The following is a 21391-nucleotide window of genomic DNA, read 5'->3' as shown; positions in this document are numbered from 1 at the left end:
CTTGACGTCGGCGGCATCGTCACGCCGCAGACAAGCAACGTTACCAGCCTCTGGATACCACGAGCTAGCTGATGCAGATAGACGTGCCTTTTATGTTTGCCTCTTTCTTTGCCTTTTGGATGCTATCGCTGCAGGATCTCACAGCTCCACTGAGTTTTGATTAGTGTATGGTCCTGTGTGTTCATGTTTTATCAATAACTCCTGAATATAGCGCAACGTAAATGGCAGACTTGGAAATACCAGGCAAAACACATGGAGTTGGAGTCTTCTTAGAGCTGAGAAAAAGACTGGAGAGTGGACTGCTTATTGTTGGGTGAGTTGAGCATGTTTGATAGAAAGCTCGCTATGATTTAAACCTGAATCGTTAGTTTACATTATTCCAATGTTTTTGGCGAGCTAACGTCAGGCGAGCTGAGAGCGTTTAGCCGCAGCACCTGCAGCTTTTCAGCAACAGACCCTTTTATTAGTAACGCCAGTGAAACGTTACGTGCTGACTGTTTGAATATACAGTGCTTCATGCCTATTTTGTTGGCAACAACCATCCCCTGAAGTAAAGTGTTTGACTGTGACCATCTAAAAGGTGAATAATTATTATTTAAGTCTTTTTTTATTATGGATAAATGGAACAACTGTGAAACAGTGTTTGTTTACAAGTGAAAACAATATGGGTTTGACTTTGGGTTCTGCTTTTTGTGTCACACGTCAAGTAAACATTATACAAAAGTTTAGCTTATTATGATACTTGTAGTATTTATCAATGAAGAAAAGTACTTTCGTGCGCTTACTCGAATACTGTATGTATGCTTTAATGTTGAGCCATGTGTACTTTAATATCTCCATTAAATGCTAATGTATACTTTGATTGCATTTCAATTGGAACCAATGCACGTTTTACCACTATTGATTTGGCAGTAACAGTTACAGCACTCTATAAAGCACAATATGTTATTATTGATTAGATATTAGTATTACATGTCCTCCACCTTGATAAACTACAACTACAACTTTTACTATGAACTACTATACAAAATACACCTGCATAAATAGTGACCGTTTAACTCTGACATGGACAAATCTGCCAAATGAGTATTCCTACTTTTTAATAACATTTTGAAGACAGGACCTTTGCAAGTAATTGAGTTGTTTGTAAAGCACCTTGTGAACATAAAACTGCAGTCTCAATGAAGATTTTTTTCATATTACCATCTGATTTAACTACATTTTAAATGATATTCAAGCAAAGATCAGGGTCCAGTCAGAGGAATTTCTCTGACTGTGGATGTAGTACACCTTTACCATCACTAGATGGGGTCAATGAGATTTGCAGAGAACCAGTCTGTTGTTCATATTATATCTCTACCAAGACTTCACAAAGAGGGGGGAAAAAATATTTATTTGTAAATAGACTGAATATTAATATGTATTTATTTTCCACTTAGTTGGAAATATCTGTTTTTGGCTCACTAAACATAACAAACGACCAAATAAAGACACAGACGAGCAGTTGACAAAACGCACACACAAGATAACATCACCTATTACAACGTTTCAAGTTAGAGACTGTGGATTACATCTTCTGTCATTGTGTTGAGTTAAGCGTATTGATGGGATCTGGGACGAAGGACTTCCTTTAACACGTTTTTAGATGCCAGAGGCGCTCTACAGCGCCTCCTGAAGGTCAGGAGCTCCGACTGGCTAAAGAGAGGATGGTAGGCCAGGACACTCCTCGGCCTTTACCTACAAAGTTGGGTCAAGGGCTTCTGGGGATTTGCCAACTGTTTTATTGCCGGCGATGTTCCACACCAAATGCGGAGTCATTAATCAGCATCGTGAGACCGTGACTAATTACAGATCCCCCTTAATCCATATGTGTATGGTTTGACGTTGCCAAGTTTTTGGGATATTGGCTTGTTGTTCACTTCTGATGCATTAAGTATCAAGAACAGGAAATGATCCAGCCTCCTTTGTTTGAGAGGTAATGATGCATTAACACTAACGCTAGTGAGATCTCAAGACGTGTTTCCTGAAGTCTTAAAAGAATAGCTTGATATTTTGGAAAATTTTCTGAGTGTTGGATAAGAAGACCGCTATCACTTATCATTTAAATTTCTTTTAAAAATTAACAGGAGGTTCAGCTGATACTTTGAAAGATTGTAAGATTAATAAAAATTCATGGAATTCTGTTCCAGACAAGAAGTGTATGTGCAATAAGTTGGAATTTTTACAAATATGATAGATATTAATCATCTCATCTAACTTTTGGCAAGAAAAGCTTTTTTTTCTGCTTTTTTTTCTGCACACACAAGATTTAAAAAATACATGGAATGGAAGACAAATGTGATCAGAGAGTTCAAGATCCATTGGCCTCCCCCTTCTTGGGAAGAAACACAAACAATGTCTTTTGTTTCTTAAATGAATTTATTTTTTGAAACTGTCATCTGCTTGCATCTGCCCTTCAGGAAAGATGTGGCCAGTAGTCCGGCGGATGTGGTCGTGACAGGTGGAGAATCCTCTCTCCACATCAAGACTCCCAGAGGCGAGCTGAGCCTGACGTTGCCAGCGGGTGTCAACTACGAGCGGGGATCCTGCATACCGACGCCTGCGGGAGAGTCCTGTGGCGAGGAGCTGCATTTCCGACTGCGCATCGGTGTCTCGCGACACCCAGACGAAGGTAATGTCCGCAGAAACCGTGGAAACTTACACCAGACACGTGCCACCGCCCTCTGCTTTGCTCGACTCCTCAGTGCCAAGGCGAGAACAAAGTCTTTTGCTAGCTATTTAGAGCTTGCGCTCTATTCTGAATTTAATTGGATTGAGTCACTTCCTCATCCGAGACTGTGAAGGTGTCAAATTTGCTCTCAGGGTCCCCAATGGCCCCCTAGCAACTCATCATCAGAGTCGTGAGAATACTCCCTTTTTTAAGTGTTTGATCTCATATCTCCGAATGTGTGCCCCAGACTAATTGTATAATATCCACAAACTCCCACATTTTTACATTTTTTTATCTCACACAGTTATAGCGGAGGACAGTCGGAGACAAATCCGATCAATATCGGACTGATTGTCCGCTTCCGGTCCAAGCCACCTTCTCCACCCAGTACTTTATTGACTCCGAGCTTTGTACTACAAGGTTACCACCCCTTCACCAAATGCGGCTCATTTATTTGTTTCCCTTTGGCGGTCCACAGAGGCTTCTGACAGCGTGATGCAGACACTCCGGCCCAAAGAGACTTATTGCTTCCACTGCCAGGGCTGCATGACCAGGCTGCTGGAGGACAGGTGAGGAGCAGATGGACGACGACGAGCGCTGCTGGAAATGGGATTTTTATTTACACTTCCTCCTCAGCAGGAAGTGTTTATTGATGGTGTGACCCGGCAGTTCAAGTGATGAGTCTGGGAAAGGAAAATTGCTGGATGGATGGAGCGGAGTCCACAGTCGTCGACTTGACTGGTTTAGATTAACTGAGTCAGTGTGACGTCAGGGTCCGCGCTAGCCATTTAAAAAAACAATTGTTTCTCACCTTGAGGTTGTTCAGGCAGACGGGCTATTGTTCTTCTAAACCTCGGCTTGTAGCTTTCTCTGGTCAGCAATGTGACATCCTGAAAATTGCAATAGTGGCATTAAAGAGACCCTTGGCCTCTGGCAAAGCTTCTCAGCAGTAACCCAATAAAAGTTCCTCAAAACTTTATTATTATTTTTGCTTTCAACAAGGGCTCTGGGAAGTAATAATGTGAGGAGAAGTGCTTGGAGCTCGAAAGTTTTATTTTCAACAACATTATGCCTCATTATGCTTTTGTATCAACATGCTCCACGATGGGGCTAATCGGAGGAGCTAATGCTACCGTTGACTAGTCACAAAGTTCCCTGTGAAATTTCTATACTAATATTAACACTAAGAGCTTTATTCGAATGATGATGCTCCTCCCATTAGTATTTCTATTCTAATAAAACATCTGCTGAGCACCAAACAAAGTTTGCGTCGAGCTGGTGAACTCAGTTGAGCTTGTAGAGCTCAGCTTTTTTCAATATTTTAACTCAAACTCGTTATGTGGCTAGAAACGGAGACTTCAAAGGAATGCTAATCTGGCTTCTTGATTCAACCTTGCAAAGTGAAGCGATGTGGTTCCCTGACACAAATGAAAGACCCACAATTAGCTTTTTGTTGTTGTTTGTCTTCAACAGAGAGTTCAAGCGAGTCCTTCCTCTTCCTAATGGCAACTGGAACGCCATCGTGGACGACTGGTGTTGCCACCCCGATCCGTTCATCAAGAAGCTCTTGCCCCGAGCAGACGACTGTTTGCTGGGCGACACCTTCCTCCTGCTGGTCAAAGACGGCGGCTGTGCACAGACTCTCACGGAGGAGGCGAGCTCGGGCGACTCGGAAGACAGTCAGGATTCAAAGGTGAGGGACGCCCAGAGGAAAACGAGCAGAGTGTTCCTTTTTAATCTGAGAAGGAACACATGACAAAGATCCCAAATTCCTGGAAAAGTTAAGCCCGTTTGAAACGCTTGTTCAAATAAAAGAAATGAAAGAATTGTCACTAAGGTTGGCTTCCAGATTATGAGAATTCTGTCAATAAAAATCTTCTTCTCGAGCTGCAGTGAGGGAGAGGAAGTGAGGTCAATTCCAGATTTATTTTGATACAAAAATCTATTCATATTCATATCGTATAGCACCCCCCACCCCTCCTCTCTTCAGTAGAGTCAAACTCCAGCACTCTGCGGACGAGGATTGATCTCCCTACTCTTTTATTAGTCATTCTCAGATGGCGCTCTTTGCATGACTGAGAGTGAGAAAAATGGAAAGGGGCAGATAGAAAGTGCCGGAGAACAAATGACACACTGCATGCCGTATAACTCTCTCTCTCTTTCTGTCTTTCTCTTCTGCCGCGCATCCTGGTTAAATTAAAAGATCTGTGTGTATTGTGATTGAGTTTCATTTTATTTATTGACCTGTGTTTCACACAGAAACCCTGCCAGCGACTGAGACTCATCTCCTGCAAAAGCTGTTCATTGGTGCTGGGAGAGGCTGTTGCACCAGGTACACGTCGCTCCGTGGATTATAATCATAATCCTTTTTTTTTTTTTTCTTACGAGGGTCTGTCTTTTCTGTCTTCCAGAGACACTGAAACTGTACATCACACAGGTGGTGGTGGAGCCTACTGTGGGAGACCGAGAAGCAGAGGCTTCACTCAAAAGGCAGGTTTTTATCCAGACTGCCAGTGGTGACAATTAGGCATCAAGCACATTTTTTCACAGGAAAATGGATGAAAAGTGGCCGTGGCGTATCTGCGCTGTGTTCACGCTTTTTCAATTCTGGCTTCAGAGTGAAACGCTTTTAATAATGCCACAGTGCAAGTTTGAATATTTTATAGACTACGACCACACGTTTTTTATTTATTTATTTCAATTACTTTTGAGAACTATTTTGCCTTTTTTTTTTTAAAGTTTCTGTACTTTAACTTAATGATTTGTTTGCTAAACTTGATTTCCAGTACTATTTTCATAATTAGTACTGGGCTTATGCATGGCCATTGAACATTTCATATTTTTCCCACAACTTTATCTTGAAGGCACTTTGGTGAATAAGAAAAAAAAAAAAACATGTCATCTTGCCAAAAATGATCAATACCTCCATTCAAGTTTTACTGCGAGTGCATGACTAAGACGTTAAGATGCTCTGTAAAGACTAAACGCATTAAAAGATTTAATGTTGTCTCTCTTGGGGCAGGTCGCTCTTCGTCGAGCAGACGGTGGCCGCCCGGCTGCTGGGGCTGTCCAGCTCACTGAGCACCTTCCACTTCTCTGTCCAAACTCCTGATGGGAAAGCCTTCTTATTGGTAAGAACCAGCCGGCCTAATCAGAGACGCATGACACATGACGGCCGGGTAAAAAATAGACCACTCGTGTTGATGATTAAGGTGAAATGTCAGGTCCTTCCAGTGGCATGAAAAAGCTGATGGAAAGTGATTGGTTAAGTGTAATGCCAGGCGTTTTGGCTTCTTTAAAATCAGCGACGAGTGACTCTGTTGGAAAGCGACATTGACATGCCGCTGCTGCATGCCGTTCATGTGAGAGTAAAAGTGAGTGCTGTAGTGGTTGTACTCCAATAAACATGTTATTCTAACAGACACTGGCATCTAATATTTGCATAAGATGTCCTTCGTATTCCACAAATAGCGTCATTGTAGGACTTTAAACCGTAGATACATTTAAAATCCATTTTAAAAAAGGTTGCAGTATAATTAATCTTGTATAGAATTGAATGACTTTAAAATTCCATAACTGATTATAAAATAAAAAAGTAACCTGCATCATATCAGTGGTGCACAACATGCTGTACTTGTGATCGAGCCTGTCTTAGCGCCCTTGGCTGCTTCTGTGTGAGCAGCCACCACAGCTTGGAAACACTAGTGAGAGGGAGTCACTCGCACCCTGTTGATTTCTTCAGCATTAAATTGGGCGGGGGGGGGGCTTTGAGAACCTTCCCAGCGCAGGTGCATAGAAGTTTGAAAGGTAACGGTGAAAGTACCAGCTGAGGAGACTGGCGACACTGCGACATTCACCAGGTTTGCACCCAACCATCATCACATCCGGCATCCATGTGTGACGTGACCCCGTTGGTTCCTCCTGCAGGTCTGGCTTCTGAACAGCGACTCCTTGACGGCGTCGGTCCCAGGGCTATCTGTCGGGGCCTCGGGTTTTGACAGCCCATCTCCCAGAGCTGCCAGATCCCTGAAACTCCTCTACGCCTCCTGCTCGGACACGGGCCCCCAGCAAAGAGAGTAAGCGGCTGCTCCTCCCGCATCCTCCACCCGCCGCCTCCCCTCCTTTCCAATCTTTGTTTTCCTCTTCTTAATCTTATCCTTTCATCTTTCCAGCGCACCTTCTCAATCACCGCCTGTCTCGAACCGCGAGGGATGAAAGAATAGTTTGTTGGCGAATAGATTTTAATTTTTTTTTTTGCGGCCTCGGAACACTTTGCGCTACGGGTCCCCGCACCGACATAATTGCTGGCTTTTTTTTTTTTTTTTCCACGAATGAGATTGCCATCAAAGGTGCTTATTGTCTTCCATATTGTCGGTTGCATAAGCCCCGCTTGTGTTTGTTGCTCACACAGGGGATGTTGTTTTGACGGAAGCGAGGCTCCGTGTGCCTTGCTGTGATGCATTAGAGAGGTGTAGGTGGATGTGCTGCGTGTGGTTCTCCATGTTCAGTACAGCAGCACCACACTGGAAGAGCCTTCCACCCTCATTATTTTCAACTGAATCAGCACTTGCCGTTTTCCCTCCCTTCCTCCCTCCTCTTCCTTTACCCTGTAGCCGCGTGGAGTGAAGGCGGAACAGAGACGTTTTGTTGTTTCGACCGTTCTGACAAGCCCACTGGCTGGCTGACGGAGAAAGGGTAATTAGTGGTAAAACTTACATGAAAGGAGAGAAGCTTGTCTACACAGTCAAAGCAGTATGCGTGCATTTCCAATTACATGATAAACTGTAGGATACGGAGGGAACTGATTCACCAGAGGTGCAGGCTTGCTGTCAAAAGAGACATCGTCCTTGTTAAACAAGCCACGACAGGAACTTTCGACCGCAGCACTGCTGTTTTTGTCATAACTCTTCACTTATTCTGTTTATTATTTTCTACCAATGGCGGGGCCGTCGGGGCCGACTTAGCCTCCTCTGCTGACCTAAACAGAATCACAAAGTTATAGCTATTTTATCATTTAAATTCTTTGATTTTTTTTATTTATTTATTTATTTTTATAATTAAGCTATAGCTATTTTATAATTAATTGTTTTTCACAAATACACTACATGTATTATAATTAGTTTGTCATTGCACAGCCGCGCTTGAACAGCTGATCGACTCAGACTGAAGCGCAGGTAGAAAGTCCACAGCCCGCCACTGTTTCTTACTGCCGGGGGGGATTTTGAACCTGTGCCAGTATAGAAACAAAGACGTCTGTTCTTCAACTGTCTAATTTTCAGGCAGAATTGTTCGATGTGTTCTGAGCCGGACATTTTGTCGAGGTATAAATAAACTAGTCAGTGCTCACTAGTGCACAAACTGTGTAATGGTGGCGCTGTTTCTAAACTACTTCCTCAACATTTCTGCGCTGCAATTTCTCGTCATTTAGCATACAAATGCTGACAGCAATGTATCTGCAATGCACTAATATCTGCCAATTACTTTGTTTATAGGTGCTAACTTTGAAATTCTGAGTTATTAAAGCAGTAAACAATTTTCGACGTAAAGATAGTGTGTAGTAGTAATGTCCACATGATGATTGAAGTCACGCTTCGTGTGTGTAGTTATCAGAGCAAGTTAACCCAGTTTAACACTGTTAGCTGTTGCTTTGTTTGCACTGTACGTGCTTTTAGCTGTTAGCTCGCCAACCGTTCAGGCTTTGCCTTGGTGAGAGCTGTGTGGAGACAATCCCTCAATCACAGATATGGTCTTAATATAGAATTTAGCCTGCATTTTTTTTTTTTTTGTATTTTACCAGAATTTCTCTGACGTCTTGCAAAGCTAAACGCTGGTGTTGCTCTCACTCCCATTGCCCCCCACACCATTTATTTACCATTCAACCTTCATCACTCATCTCTGACATTTTTAAATTAAATGTTCAGCTTGGGGAGCTGAATTCCCTGCATGATGGCCCTCTTATTCGGAGTACAGTCGGCTGCATCCGGCAGTTACAGTGTGTGTGTTGTTATAACTGCCAATAATTGGCTGGAGAATCGGTGAGCCAGCGCCTAAGTGGATTACGCTTGTCACTAATGGCGCGGACTTGATGAGTTGAGTAAAAGTTGCAGGCACCGTCACAGCCGGGTGCAATGTGAATAAGAGCTCATTCATACGTAATTTAAGTCTATTGGAAGTTCTATGGGTGACTCTTTTTTTTTTTTTACTGAATTAATTCTGAGCAATCAAACTTTCCTGTTGATAACATGAACTAGATTTCCATTCACAAAGAATGAATTAGATTTGCTGTGTGAACAAACCCCGTCAAGATGTTTTTGAGTGGCTAATAGCCCATGCATGTAAACACAGTTATAGCAGGAGTGTTTCCTCAGCGGGACGCCTTTTTAAATAGACCCGCTAAAACTTGAGAACAATTTCCCCTCTCAGGAACGGCACAGATGGCTAAATGTCACTCGAACAAACAGAATCAGCACCACAAACTGACAGAGCATCAATCTTTCTTCTCTCAATCACTCTTCTCCTCTCCCTTTAGTCCTCTTCTCTTCCCGTCTCCCACACATACATATGTACACACACACACACACACACACAATATCAATCCGCTTTTATGTATCCCCAGCTATCTAGTTCAATTCACAGTTTAAAAACTGCTTAATTAAAGCATCGGGGCGAATGCTTCAACATGGGATTTCCAGCAGCTATTCCGGGCATTGTCTTGGTTGTGTAATGATGTGGCAGTCACTATAAATCACTCCTCTCTGTCGGTCTCTGTGCGTGTGTTTTCAGCATTGTAGCGAGTTGGGAGGCCAATGCCATAGGACATCCCATGGTACTGCCACTGAACGTGTGTGAGGAGCTGCTGCAAGTCATCGAAGACAGCAACTCTACACTTCCTGCCTCCATGCGTTGCATGAGATCCTACGAGGTGAGACGGTTATATTGATAGCGTAGCCATGCATCTTTTGACGTACCTTGATTCTGGGTTGTGTAAGCAGAGAGATGCTGAGAGTGTCTTGTGAAAAGCAGCAGCAACTCTTTTTAGCTGACAGAGATCACCTATTTCACTTACTTACTTACTTACAGCACCCTGTTTATCCGTTATTCAGTAGTGCTTGACTTGTGCTTTTATCCCGCCAAATTCATTTCATGATTCAGAGCTTTTCAGTTAACAGCATCCCTTGAGGGATTATGTGGGTCAAATGTGAGGTTTTACTTTTGTCAGCCCGTTTCCAGCTTCTCTATACCTGTAATTGTGCAAAATATGTATATTTAGCTTGAGTTGCCGAGGAAAGCCCTTTGACTTGAAAATGAGAGGTGTGTTAACTTTGCTGACAACTCTATTCTCCCAGCCCTTTTTAAACGCAGTGATGGGTAATTAGCACCATTATCCTCCACTTCCTGCTCAGAAAGTTTAGCAACTGACTCCCACCACTTCAACCAGCTTTCTATCTGCAAAAAAGTAGGAGAGCTCGAATAATATATGGCTAGAAGACCTTTTGAAACGGGAAGTCTGTTATTGGACGTCATGTGAAGCTGCTTTTGTTGTGAGCCTCAACAGGAGGTGTTCAGTTTAGAAGGCAAGCCTTCAAGTGGAGTAACGAGCTGAAGGAGTACCTTCTTGGCATGAAAAATGTTATATGTATATATATATATATATATATATATATATATATATATATATATATATATATATATATATATAATATAATATAATATATACATTTTATTTATTTTGTAACAACGTCACATTAATCCATTTAAAAAATCAATCATTCTGTGTGAAGACGAAACGTTAAAGGAAATGGTGGTCTTAATTTTGACGGACACCTTCCTTATAATACTTAAAATGTTAATGCGAGAACAACTAGCTCCGCATAAAGAACAGAGCTGCTGCTTCTTTTCATTTGCATATCTTGATGGATCATTAGCTCGTGAGGGTGCAGACCTTTCTTCAGCTTTCTTCTACAGCTTCAGCCTCTGAAAGGTGAAGCTTCTAAAATCATATCCCTATTTCAAATTTTGAGGTGTAAATCTCACATCTCTATTGTAAACTATATGTGCTGTGAGAATGGAAAACTTAAAGTAGCAGCAATGAGTTCGGTGGTCAGTAATCAGTCCGTAGTTCCAAAGCGTTTGTGGTTTACTCAACGATGAATGAGGAGCAGACTTTCTTAACTCTGTCTAATGTAACGCATGCTCAGAGAGACAGTGTTTCACTATCATGCTGTGATCCGTCTTGTTGGAATGACCCAATATCAAAACAGAAATTCATTTTTAAAGGAAGTGCAATTAGGAATAGAGGGCTCACTTCCACCAAAATGCCATTCTGATTATTTCATGCCCAGGAAGCTCCTGATGTTATAAACCTATTGTGCCTCACGCCTTAAAATGCTTACTGTGGGTTTTGCGCTCAGCCCTGAGGATGACAAACTGTGACTTGACTTAGACACTGTGGTACAACAAATAAGTAGTATTGTGGTTTCCTGAGATAGCGTCATGACAGAGGTGGGGTAGAAATTAGGCTCTGCTGAAATAGAGAAGGCTACATATTGAGAGACACAGGACACAGCATCTGCCTGGTGGCGGAAGCGGTTACAGCGGCAAAGTGAAGTGTGATAAATCGACACACTTGAACACTTCCTGATAGTAGAGGCTTGCTCGATAGGCGAGTGAGGACTGGACGGTAATGTGATCATCAGGCCAGCTCGAGTTACCGGAGATGGTCAGAGCGTCTGAGAGTCCCTGTTTGAGTTTGGAAAGTAAAAACTTGGCCAACTTGGGCCAAAGTGTCAGAAGCAGAGGATCAGCACGCAGCGGGAAGCTTCTGGTGAACTGAAGAGTTGACATGAGCGAGAAAAGAGGTGCAGACAGGGTGGCTGCTGGGAACTATGGTTTTCCTACTATTGGCTTTTGAAGGCCCACATAAGCAAAATTCAATATTGTGTCTGTACTTGTGGCTCGATGTTTTAAATTGGCTACTATAACAATATTACCCACCAGCTTCCTCGTTGTAACGGTGCAACAGTATCTCCATATGGATAGATCCGTACAGTGGAGACCATTAGGGAAAGCAACACACCACCAGATTTAACATATCCAACCGAACTATTCAAAGTCACTTCCTATTTATAAGAAAATCAAGACCTCTCCTCCGTTTGAAGTGGAGCTATGCTTTGTGAGATCACCCAAATCTCTGTACTAAGGGAATTTTATTCATGACATTTTGATAGGCTGTGGCTGTATATGAGCACAGGTGTAATTAATAACAACAGTATTGCTTTTAGATGAGCCAGCTCCAGTGCTCACTGGAACACTTGAACGTACTGAGCCATCATTAAGGTCCTCATTACCACTATGCGATGCCGCGATGAGTCAAAATGCCTGCTGTGAGTAAGAATCCTGCGAGCCAAGGAGATGCCAATGTAGCACAATGTGTATACAGTTCTGCAATGATTAATTAAGGATGGCTGAATTCCATTTCCCCGCTTCAGTGTCAGGCTCCTGGTGTTGTGCATGCTAGCTCACTGCCACACTTTCATGTCTGACTGGGACACTGAAATAGAACGAAGCCACTGTTAAATGTTAGAACTACGACGAGTCAGAAATGTCTGCTGTGAAGACGGATTCAACCAGCACCCTGGTGCCGGCTCACCGAAATGGCATGCAGTTGTTATGGTTATTAACTACACATGATGTCGGAATGTCTGCCATGAATAAGGTTGTTAAAAAGGCCACTGCAATATATATTTAAACCCCTACTGGCCGAAGAGACAAACTCAAATTTGGTGACAATGTATAGTGTAGTTGGATCTCGGTGACTGCTGACACTTCTTTATCAGCGCAATACAAGAGTAGCAACCCATCTGTAACCGTACTGGCACGAAGTTTGCATATAACTGCTTTGTGTGCGTCTTTCTGTGTGTGTTATTCTGGGTAATTTCAGCCCTGGGAGTAGATCAAAGCCTGCCCCATAACCCAGCCTGTTATTATTCTGCATGTGGAATGTCTACTGTTGTCTGGGCCGCTGTGTTCCCCGCCCTCCACAGCCCCCCTCCCCTCCCCGCTCTGTCTCTGTCCCCGTCCCCGGGCCTGCCAGCGTAATGGGGTGTAAAGTGGCTCAAGCTCCGAGTGTCACTCTTTCGCTTGGGAACAGACAACACCTCCCACCTCCCTGCACCTCATTAATCTCCTCCTCACTCCCACAGAGACAGCATGTAGGTTTGACAGAAACGGATCCCAAAACTGCTCCAACGTTTGACAATGAAGAACTGAGAAGATGTATCGATCATGCTCAGTGCTCCTGCAGTCCACACAGCTCCCCACCAGGAGCGACTGCACTTTGTCGAAATAAATTACTTCCCCCAAGACGCACATGTCTCGATTCATCGCCCGTGGAGAAATGGCTGAGAAGGGAAATTAATAAACAGTGGAGTGGTTCTGTGACGCTGTTCTTAGTCAGTGTTGACATCAGGATGTCGGCGCTTGACTATAATTGAGTCTAGTGTGATGGGAGTGATGCATGCAGGAGGTTTGTTAAGTTAGATCTTTAGTGTCTGATGTATTATTGCTGCATTGGTTGTTTGTGCAATGAAGTAACCCTTTAACTATTCCTGTAATACGTTCAGCTGACTTTAGACTTCTATGCTACCTTGCTGAATGGTTTTCCATACACAGGCAACACGTGGTTTAAAGTTGTGATGTAGGCCAGCGGTTTCGTGGCAGACAATATTTTCAGGGACCGGCCTTCACGGTGTAGGCAATAAATATGACGTAATATATATGACAAGTAAAATGACCGGCATGAAGCAATTATAAAGTGCATACAACTCACCATTACGCCAAATTAGTGGGCGCCCTGAGCTGGTTTCCTGCAAGGAGCCGGGTCAGGGTGATGGGAGACACTCAATGTGTGTACTTTATATCCTGTCTACTCCCTAACTTAGACCTTTTTGTCCAGTCTACTGCTTAACTTAAACCTGTATGTCCACCGGTTTACTGTTTTACGGTTTTACTGTTTATCTTAAATCCCGCTTCACAAAGACAGGATGTCAGAAATGGAAGCAGAGTTTTCGTGCTTTTTTGGCAATCTCAGGATATTCTGCCTTGATTATAGACCAGAATACCGGCAGAGTTGAAGCAGACTTTTAAGTTTCGTGTTTGGGTCCGTGTGTCAAGAGGCTCAGACGCACAGATGGATGTATCCGGTCCTTTTTCAAAAAAGTAATTTTTTTTTTCTTTGTTTTTTTAAAAACTTTTTTAAAAATTCATTCATTCTTTGTGCGGCCCGGTACCAACCAACCCTAACGGTCCGCGGCCCGGCGGTTGGGGACTGCTGATGTAGGCTAGCTTTTCACGTACAAGCTTGTGTGAGCACTCGTTCCAGTGGACCTAACCAGACCAGCATAACGGTTATAAGATGCCTTTAACCCACGCCGGTTCTTCGTGAAAAAATCCTGTTCCAAAACTGTGGCAGGTTTTTTATTTTTTTAAACTAATGCATCATAATGGAATAACTTAAGTTTTAGCACCTATGTTTTCTTCATCTGTTGACTTTTTCAATTCAAGTGTTTCAGATTCCAACATTTACCGTTGCTGTCCAGTATGGATCTACTCCAGTTTAATACATTCACACTGTGGGGCTTCCCAGTGCAGCCACAGCTCTAATGATAGCTACTGCACAGCTTCACAAAAGGAGTTATGGGAGTTGAGCATGGCTCTACTTGTGAACACAATACCCTCTTTACCACTCAACCTGGCAACCCCCTATTCGAAAGCCGGCTTCTCTCTTTCATCGAGGTTCCCGCTGCTCTGCTTCCTCCTCACACTTTGTCCTCTCGTTCGAGGAATCCTGAGTTCACCTTTAGTTGCCGTTTGTTATCATTTGTATGAATTACCATTGATGCGCTCGAGTGGTGAGCAGACACTGGCGTGGGGATGGAGAAGACGGGGCCTTGAGTGGGGCAAATGCCCTCATCCATCATCCCAATATAGAGCCCTTAGTGGAGCGCAACCATTGTCTGCAGCAGGCAAACACCCAGGAACAGCAGATGGAGAGAGGGAGGGCAGAGCAGAGCTTATTAGTTTTCTATGCTTTGTTTATCTGCATGTGTGTTTTTGAAGTTGATTAAATCTCGACCACCTGTGGTGTTTTTGTTGTTTGAAGACAGTAATTGCAGATAATGTGTTTCTGTGCTGATCAGCAGACCATAGAGATCCAGTACATCTGTGCTTAGGGGAATGAAAATCCCCATTGTACAGTACAAAAAAAGTTATTCTATTTTTATTCCATTTTCACTTGTCTCAAGTTGAGCAACTCATAGAGTTGAACATTTTCTAAAAGTTTGCTTCTTGTCCGTAGGTAGCGTACCTGAGACTGTGAGGTCAAAAGGGCCGATGCCAGGAGGTCAAGACTCCACTCGTCCCTCTCGAAGAATTCACAAAGATCTGGGACAGCTGACAGGGGAACTTTTGGGAACACGTACTGTATGCTTGTATAAGTTAAAGGTGATATCCGCACAGCTTTTCAGGAAGTATGGGCTTGCTGCGGGAATAAAACGCAGCGAGCGTGGACTAGTTTCTTCAATCATTCCAAGTTGTGGTTTCTGGTTGCCTCTCTCAACGTGTTTGATCATGTGTCATCCCCTGCCAACACATTCATGTTGAAACAGGTTGCTGCGATGCTTCTAATGTTAAAGCACATCCAGGAAATGCAGAACTGGAAGAGAAGGACGTTAATGTCAACGATGTTATCCATAGAATAGAAAATGTTGCTTCTCGTTGTAGTTTATCATTTTTAATCCTTATGTATGATTATACCAGTATGTATTATAGTGGCTGAAAAACATGTTTCTGTACATTGTATGTTTGTCCTTTCCCAAGTTTCATTTTGTATTTTTCTTACAGTTCTCAACCAAAAACAGAATAAAGTGTGTGTTTTTTTTTTAAATGTCCTCTGCCTCTCTTTTCTATCTTGTGGAGAGCACTGCTCGTTGATATGTGGGACATTGTTCTTGAGTTAGCTCTTGGTGAAAGCTTATTATAGAGGCACTTCAGCCCCAGGGTACAGCAGTCCATCCTCCGCTTGAGTGTAATTGCAGCTTGTGAAGCTAGGTGATTTTTGTCTAGTTGTGGGTTTATTTGTAAGTGCCAATGATTGATGGCACATGCGTGGTAGTGTGCATCATTGGGGAAAGTATACGGTTAAACACTCTTCACCTTCTGATGTTCATTATGAGCTCCGCTGGTCAACGTTCTTACAATATGTCAAAGTACCTTTTACACGTTAGAGATGTCGATCTCGGAAGGGCAAAGTCGGTCTGTCATTTGGTCACTCAAACACTGACCAAAAAGACCAGAACTATCGGATGAATAGCCAATACATTTTCATGGTCATCAGAGGTTAAACTTAACGTCTACCAGATGCAGTGACACAACATTTTGTACAAACATGCATGGTTCCCAGATGATGAATCCTACTGACTTTAGTGATCCTCTGAATTTTCCTGCAGCACCAGCGTGTCTCAACAGCTATTGGATGGATAGCCATGACATTTTGTCCACACATTCATGTTCCCCACAAAATGTTATTTTGATGACCTACTTAATACTTAAGTAACATTGTATACTTACAAGTATCATAACATAAAGGCATTCCCATGTACTTTATGAAGGTTTAACTAGCAATTATTTGCATATTGACACACTAAACTAAGAACATGAACATAAAAAGAACATTGTAGCTACTGAACATCACCCTTTTAGCTTGTGACATTAGCATTTCACTCAAGGCACCATTGTTCAGTACAACCTCAGTGCTCTTAGCATTGCGTTATGCTTCATCGTGTTAAGTTTTTTTATAGGTACATGTTTTATAATATATATTAGGACGTGTGACATTCAATAGCTTTGGCTTTTCCCGTAAATCCAGATGAGACCATTTTAACTTTGTTAACCAGCATAACTGCCTGCAAAAATCAGTCAATTGAGTAAAGCAAAGTGATCCGTTACTGATCCTGACCACTGCTGGAGCTGACGATGCCCACACCACAATGGCTTGTGAACACAGCGATCAGTCCCCATTGGTTATTGCTGACCAGCAATGCAGCATAGTATGTGCCTGTGTGTCTATTTTTACTAGCTCGTAGTAAAGATGCGGGGACCATTTTTTCCTGCTACTGACTGCATGCCTGAATCTGCTGAATTCTTATTTGGCAAGTGACAATTACTTTTAAAAATACAAAGAAGTATTGTGCCCACTGAAGCGGCAAAGCATAGAGTGAATTGGCTAATTAAATACATCCAACGTTGAACCGTCAAGGGGTTCTCATTTCCTTCTGCCCTTTCTCCACAAGTGCAAATGAAGTAGGCTCTAAATAACCCATTTGTTTCAAGCCCGCTGAGCAGAAGGAGCTACTCCACATTACTTGCTGCTGTTTTTGAACACACCGAAAAGACGCAGTCACCCAGGAGCCTTAAGGAAGTCCAGACACTCTGTGTCTTTCTACCCTTGATGGACGGTGGAAGTGTCAAATTAAAAGTTTTTTGGCCAGTACCTTCTGTTGACACTGTGCAGCTCATTAGCCTTTTCAGTTATCTCGTAAAAATATCAGTCTGAACAAAGGTCTCCTCCATATTCAGCATTAGTAATTACTTGTCTATGGCTTGAGGACAGTTTTTACTTGCTCTCCTTTTACATGTGTACTGTAGATTTAAGGAGGAAAGGATATCCCACTGTAGCCACTGTGAATGCTATCTCGTTGCGCTGTTCATTTCTTCACATTTCTGTTCCTACCCTGGGATGGTGCTGCATATCACACAGACATCTCTGTTGTGATGAGTGAACGTATAACCTTTATCTTGTTGAATTTCATGTCTGTCCACCCATAACTCATGTACAAATGTGATACCCCTCACAAGACTAATACACTACAGCCACGCTGACTGCTCTGAAAGGCTGTACATAAATCTACAGTGGAGGCTGAAGAGAATTTCATTAGTTTGGCAGCTATTTGGTGTTTAACTAAAGACCATTTTGACCTTATGGCACCAGATAAAAATGGTTGAGACAATTAATTCTGACTGGCACATGAATTCCTATTACTTTCATACAATAGCTGTCAATGTATTTCTCTCAAAACTACAAATGTCTACCTCATGGTGCCGTAACAGGAAAAGTCAGGGGATCACGAAAGTATTAAGCTGCATCGTCTGGAAACCATGAATGTCTGTGTCAAATTTTGTGCCAATCCATCAACTAAATGTTCAGATACTTGCATGGCTAAGTAAAACGTTTGACTCGCTAGTGGCACTATAGATGAATTAGGGGTAACCAAAAATATTAACATTCACCCTAACTCTATGAAACTAGCACGGCTATAAAACATAAAACGTACACTTGTCACTGTATCATCAATATATTTATATTTAAGCTCCTGAAATAATATGGCTCACCTGACAGCAAATATATGGCAACAGTAAAATCTGAGAAACAACCTTTTTATCTAATATAACCTCGACTGGTACTGAACTCGATGCAACTCATCAACCAGAACGCCCCGCTTTCTCTATGACTTCTCTCCCATTGGAGATAAATGTCCACTAATACCACATGTGACATCACACATATGGAGTGATCAAGTCTACGAGTGCCACAGTATGAATTTCAAATTGGATTTTCCAGACCTTTGCCTTGCTAATGTGTTTGATATTATTTTTGGATTAAGCGAGACAGCGATGTGTGAGATTACAACGTGGCCACTGTGGAAAGAAAGAGATATTTTTGGGGGAGGTCAAGCCATAAAGCTTGTCTCATCTCTGAGAGGAAATGAGGCATTAGATTGAGTTCCCGTTTTAGTCACCCAATCCTAATGGGTCATCTATCCTGAGAATCTTGGACTTGTTCTATGAAACAGGGATCACAGAGTCTTTGCATTTCTCTTCTTTTTCACTATGAGGGTGAGAAGCCAAGACAAAAACCGAGTGTTGAAGTCATCACTGTTACACCCATAGTTTTAATTGTGTTACACAGGTGTTGGGATCTCTTCCTGGCTTTGAGAGTACTGCACTATGATCTTACCCCTTTGCCTGGATAATCAAATGTGTGTCTTCATTGCACCCATAAATGTATTGCTTTTGCACTTAAAAAAGCCAAGTCTGTACCTCCAAGGAATTGGGTTTCAGAATGAAAGTATATTACTTTATAAGATATCCCTGCGTGACTTTCTATTGTAAACTTATTATCAAAACCATTGTTGTCATCATGAAGTGCCATGCAAAATTAATTACATTCCCCAGTTGAAGCCTTTTTCTTGGACCCGTGCACGCTGAAATATCTCAAGTATTGAAGAGATTCTGAACGTTCATTCAAGATCCCCAGAATATGAATTTAAATGACTTTGGTGAGCTCATTAATTTTTCCTGTAGGTCCACCATGAGGTTGAAACATCTCTTGAAATGCCTAAAATGAATCGTCACAAAATGTATAGTACTGGTATTCATGGTTCCCAGATGATGTATCTTAATGACTGTAGTGATTCCCAGACTGCTCCACGTTTGGTTGCATGCTAACACAGTCATTGTGAGCATGTTAACATGCTGATGTAAGCGTTTTGCTCATAAATTGTGCTGTGTCCAAGTAAGTAAAGCCTCAGAGAGCCTTTAGCGTGGCTGTAGACTCTTACACTTGTTTCTTCCAAAGTCCTACTGTCTTCCCCTCTAGCTTCCCCCAATTTCCCCAAAACTTTACTCACCATCACCCCATCTCCTACACCCATACCATCTTGCAGTCTCTCCCTCTGCAACTCCCCCATCTTGGCTTTCTAACAAGGCCATGGGGCATATCAGTGGGGCCTTCAGGGGCTCATTAGTTTGTCCATTGGTCTCCAAGTCTCAGTGGCAACCTTTGAGCAAACCCATGCCAAACCTTCCGGCATGACAGGCCACCAAGTCAACCAGTTCCTGGGGAAGAATGACACATCTGCCTCAGTGAGCACAAGGCAAAAGACCCAACTCCAAACAGACATCCAAATAGCTTTTTTGGGAAATTGTGACAGAGAGAAAACTGCTTACTATCAGGAGTGACTGGTCCAATGTGAGATTCACTATGTGAAAATGATTCTTGTCAAATGCATCATCAATATGTGTGGTTGTTTAAGTTGCAGAGTTGCAGCTTTTCTCACAACATGATACAAAAGCTCAGTCCTACATTTGGAAAGAGAGCGCAGTGGTAGTTGGGCAGACAAACGCAGATCGAGTTGAAAGCTCTGGTCTGACAGGCAGGAGACATTTTGAGCTGACAGCTGACAGAGGAGATGGAAGCCCTGCTGGAAGTGTGGTGTTAGAGTGCTGTTTCTGCTGCTGCTGCAGCTTGATATCTCCTCCAGCCCGAGGGAAGATGAAGGGGCTGCTGCTTCTGAGTCTGGAGACAGAAGAGCTTTTGCGTCACTGTCAGTAAGGGGGGTCTAGAGGGGATGCTTATCAGCGGTTATGTTCATGTATTATGGAAAAATAAGAAGTTAAATTTCCAGTTAATCTGTATTCCTGGAAGATATGCATATAGTTTGGGCGTGCATTCTAGAAACATTGATTCAAAATATACAATGCTTTTCTAAAGGTAGAAGATGGGCATAGAATATAAGATGAAAATATATATTACAGTTTTTTTTCCTTCATGCAAAAAGACCACGTCTGGTTGATTATAGACTTTTTAATTGTTTCCCCAAAATTGAGATCTTCCAACTATTAAGCAAAACTAGAACATTCAGCTGTGACCCATGAATGAGATGACAGCTATATGGACTGCTGTACTGCCGCAGCTTCAGGGACGATTTAAATGAGCGATGGGTAGAATTGGGAAGAGGAAGAGACGGAGAGGGGGGATGTTAACGACAGGACAATCCGTCAGCAATCACGGCCCAGACAAATGATCCAATCTACCCAGGCTCATGTCTCCTCTGCGTGTCTCATGGGTGCCTCCACGGCATCTGTGGTGTGGCTATTGCCATTTTGGACCTTTAATTGAAAAATGTATAAACAGCAAGTGTGAGTTGTGAGTGTACTAGTGTTGTTCAGCTCAGCCTCTGATCTCAGCCCTCACCCGAAACTCCTGTTTTGTTCTGTAATTTCACTCCAGTCTCTCTCTTCTCTACATCTATTAAGCAGATTCATAAAAGCCCCAGGATGAGCCCAATTTGTTTTCACTCAAATCACACAGTTACCTCTTTGCTTCAGTATGCAAAGTTGGCACCCACGTAAATATTTTCATTGACTTTCTATGTGATCTCTTGAATTTGCTCTTTGACGTTGTACTTTAACACTGCGGTGTGCTTTGAGCTAAACGCTAACGTCAGCATGTTCACATTGTCACAATGACACAGCTAATGCACTACGTTAAGTTGGTGTAATTTGTTTGCATGTGCAGCTAATCAAGCATGCTAACATGTGCTAATTAACACGAAAGACAAACTAACTACTGCTGAATAGTTGTATTCATTTTTATTTGGCCAAAAATAGACCAGTTTTTAAAATTCATTCTGAGCATAATTGATGAATGTAAGGCACAAAGTTCCATGACAATACATTGTATAGCCTAGTTTTTTAACTATTACAGTCGGGATCAATCGACCGCTGTCATCTTAAGCGCCACGAAGCTAGATGTCACAATACACAGCCAAGTTTTCACCCCAA

The 21391-nt window shown here is 42.5% G+C and overlaps 1 protein-coding gene across 1 annotated transcript; it reads left to right on the top strand.

Annotated features, from left to right (window-relative positions):
- The first annotated feature begins 51 nt into the window (after positions 1–51).
- Positions 52–15653, top strand: ube3d (ubiquitin protein ligase E3D). The gene is made up of 10 exons (XM_068570382.1): positions 52–313; positions 2460–2671; positions 3189–3279; positions 4184–4403; positions 4970–5042; positions 5122–5200; positions 5733–5841; positions 6638–6786; positions 9494–9632; positions 15066–15653. Exons 1-10 carry the CDS (start codon positions 222–224, stop codon positions 15084–15086), a joined length of 1185 nt encoding a protein of 394 aa, XP_068426483.1. The 5' UTR covers positions 52–221; the 3' UTR covers positions 15087–15653.
- The last annotated feature ends 5738 nt before the right edge of the window (positions 15654–21391 follow it).

Source organism: Clinocottus analis, unplaced genomic scaffold (genome assembly GCF_023055335.1).
Source record: "Clinocottus analis isolate CAN_PGR_092001 unplaced genomic scaffold, fCliAna1.0.p SCAF_9, whole genome shotgun sequence".
NCBI lineage: Eukaryota > Metazoa > Chordata > Actinopteri > Perciformes > Cottidae > Clinocottus > Clinocottus analis.
Note: the sequence above shows the minus strand (reverse complement) of the source record. Positions and strands in the feature narration are given on the sequence as shown.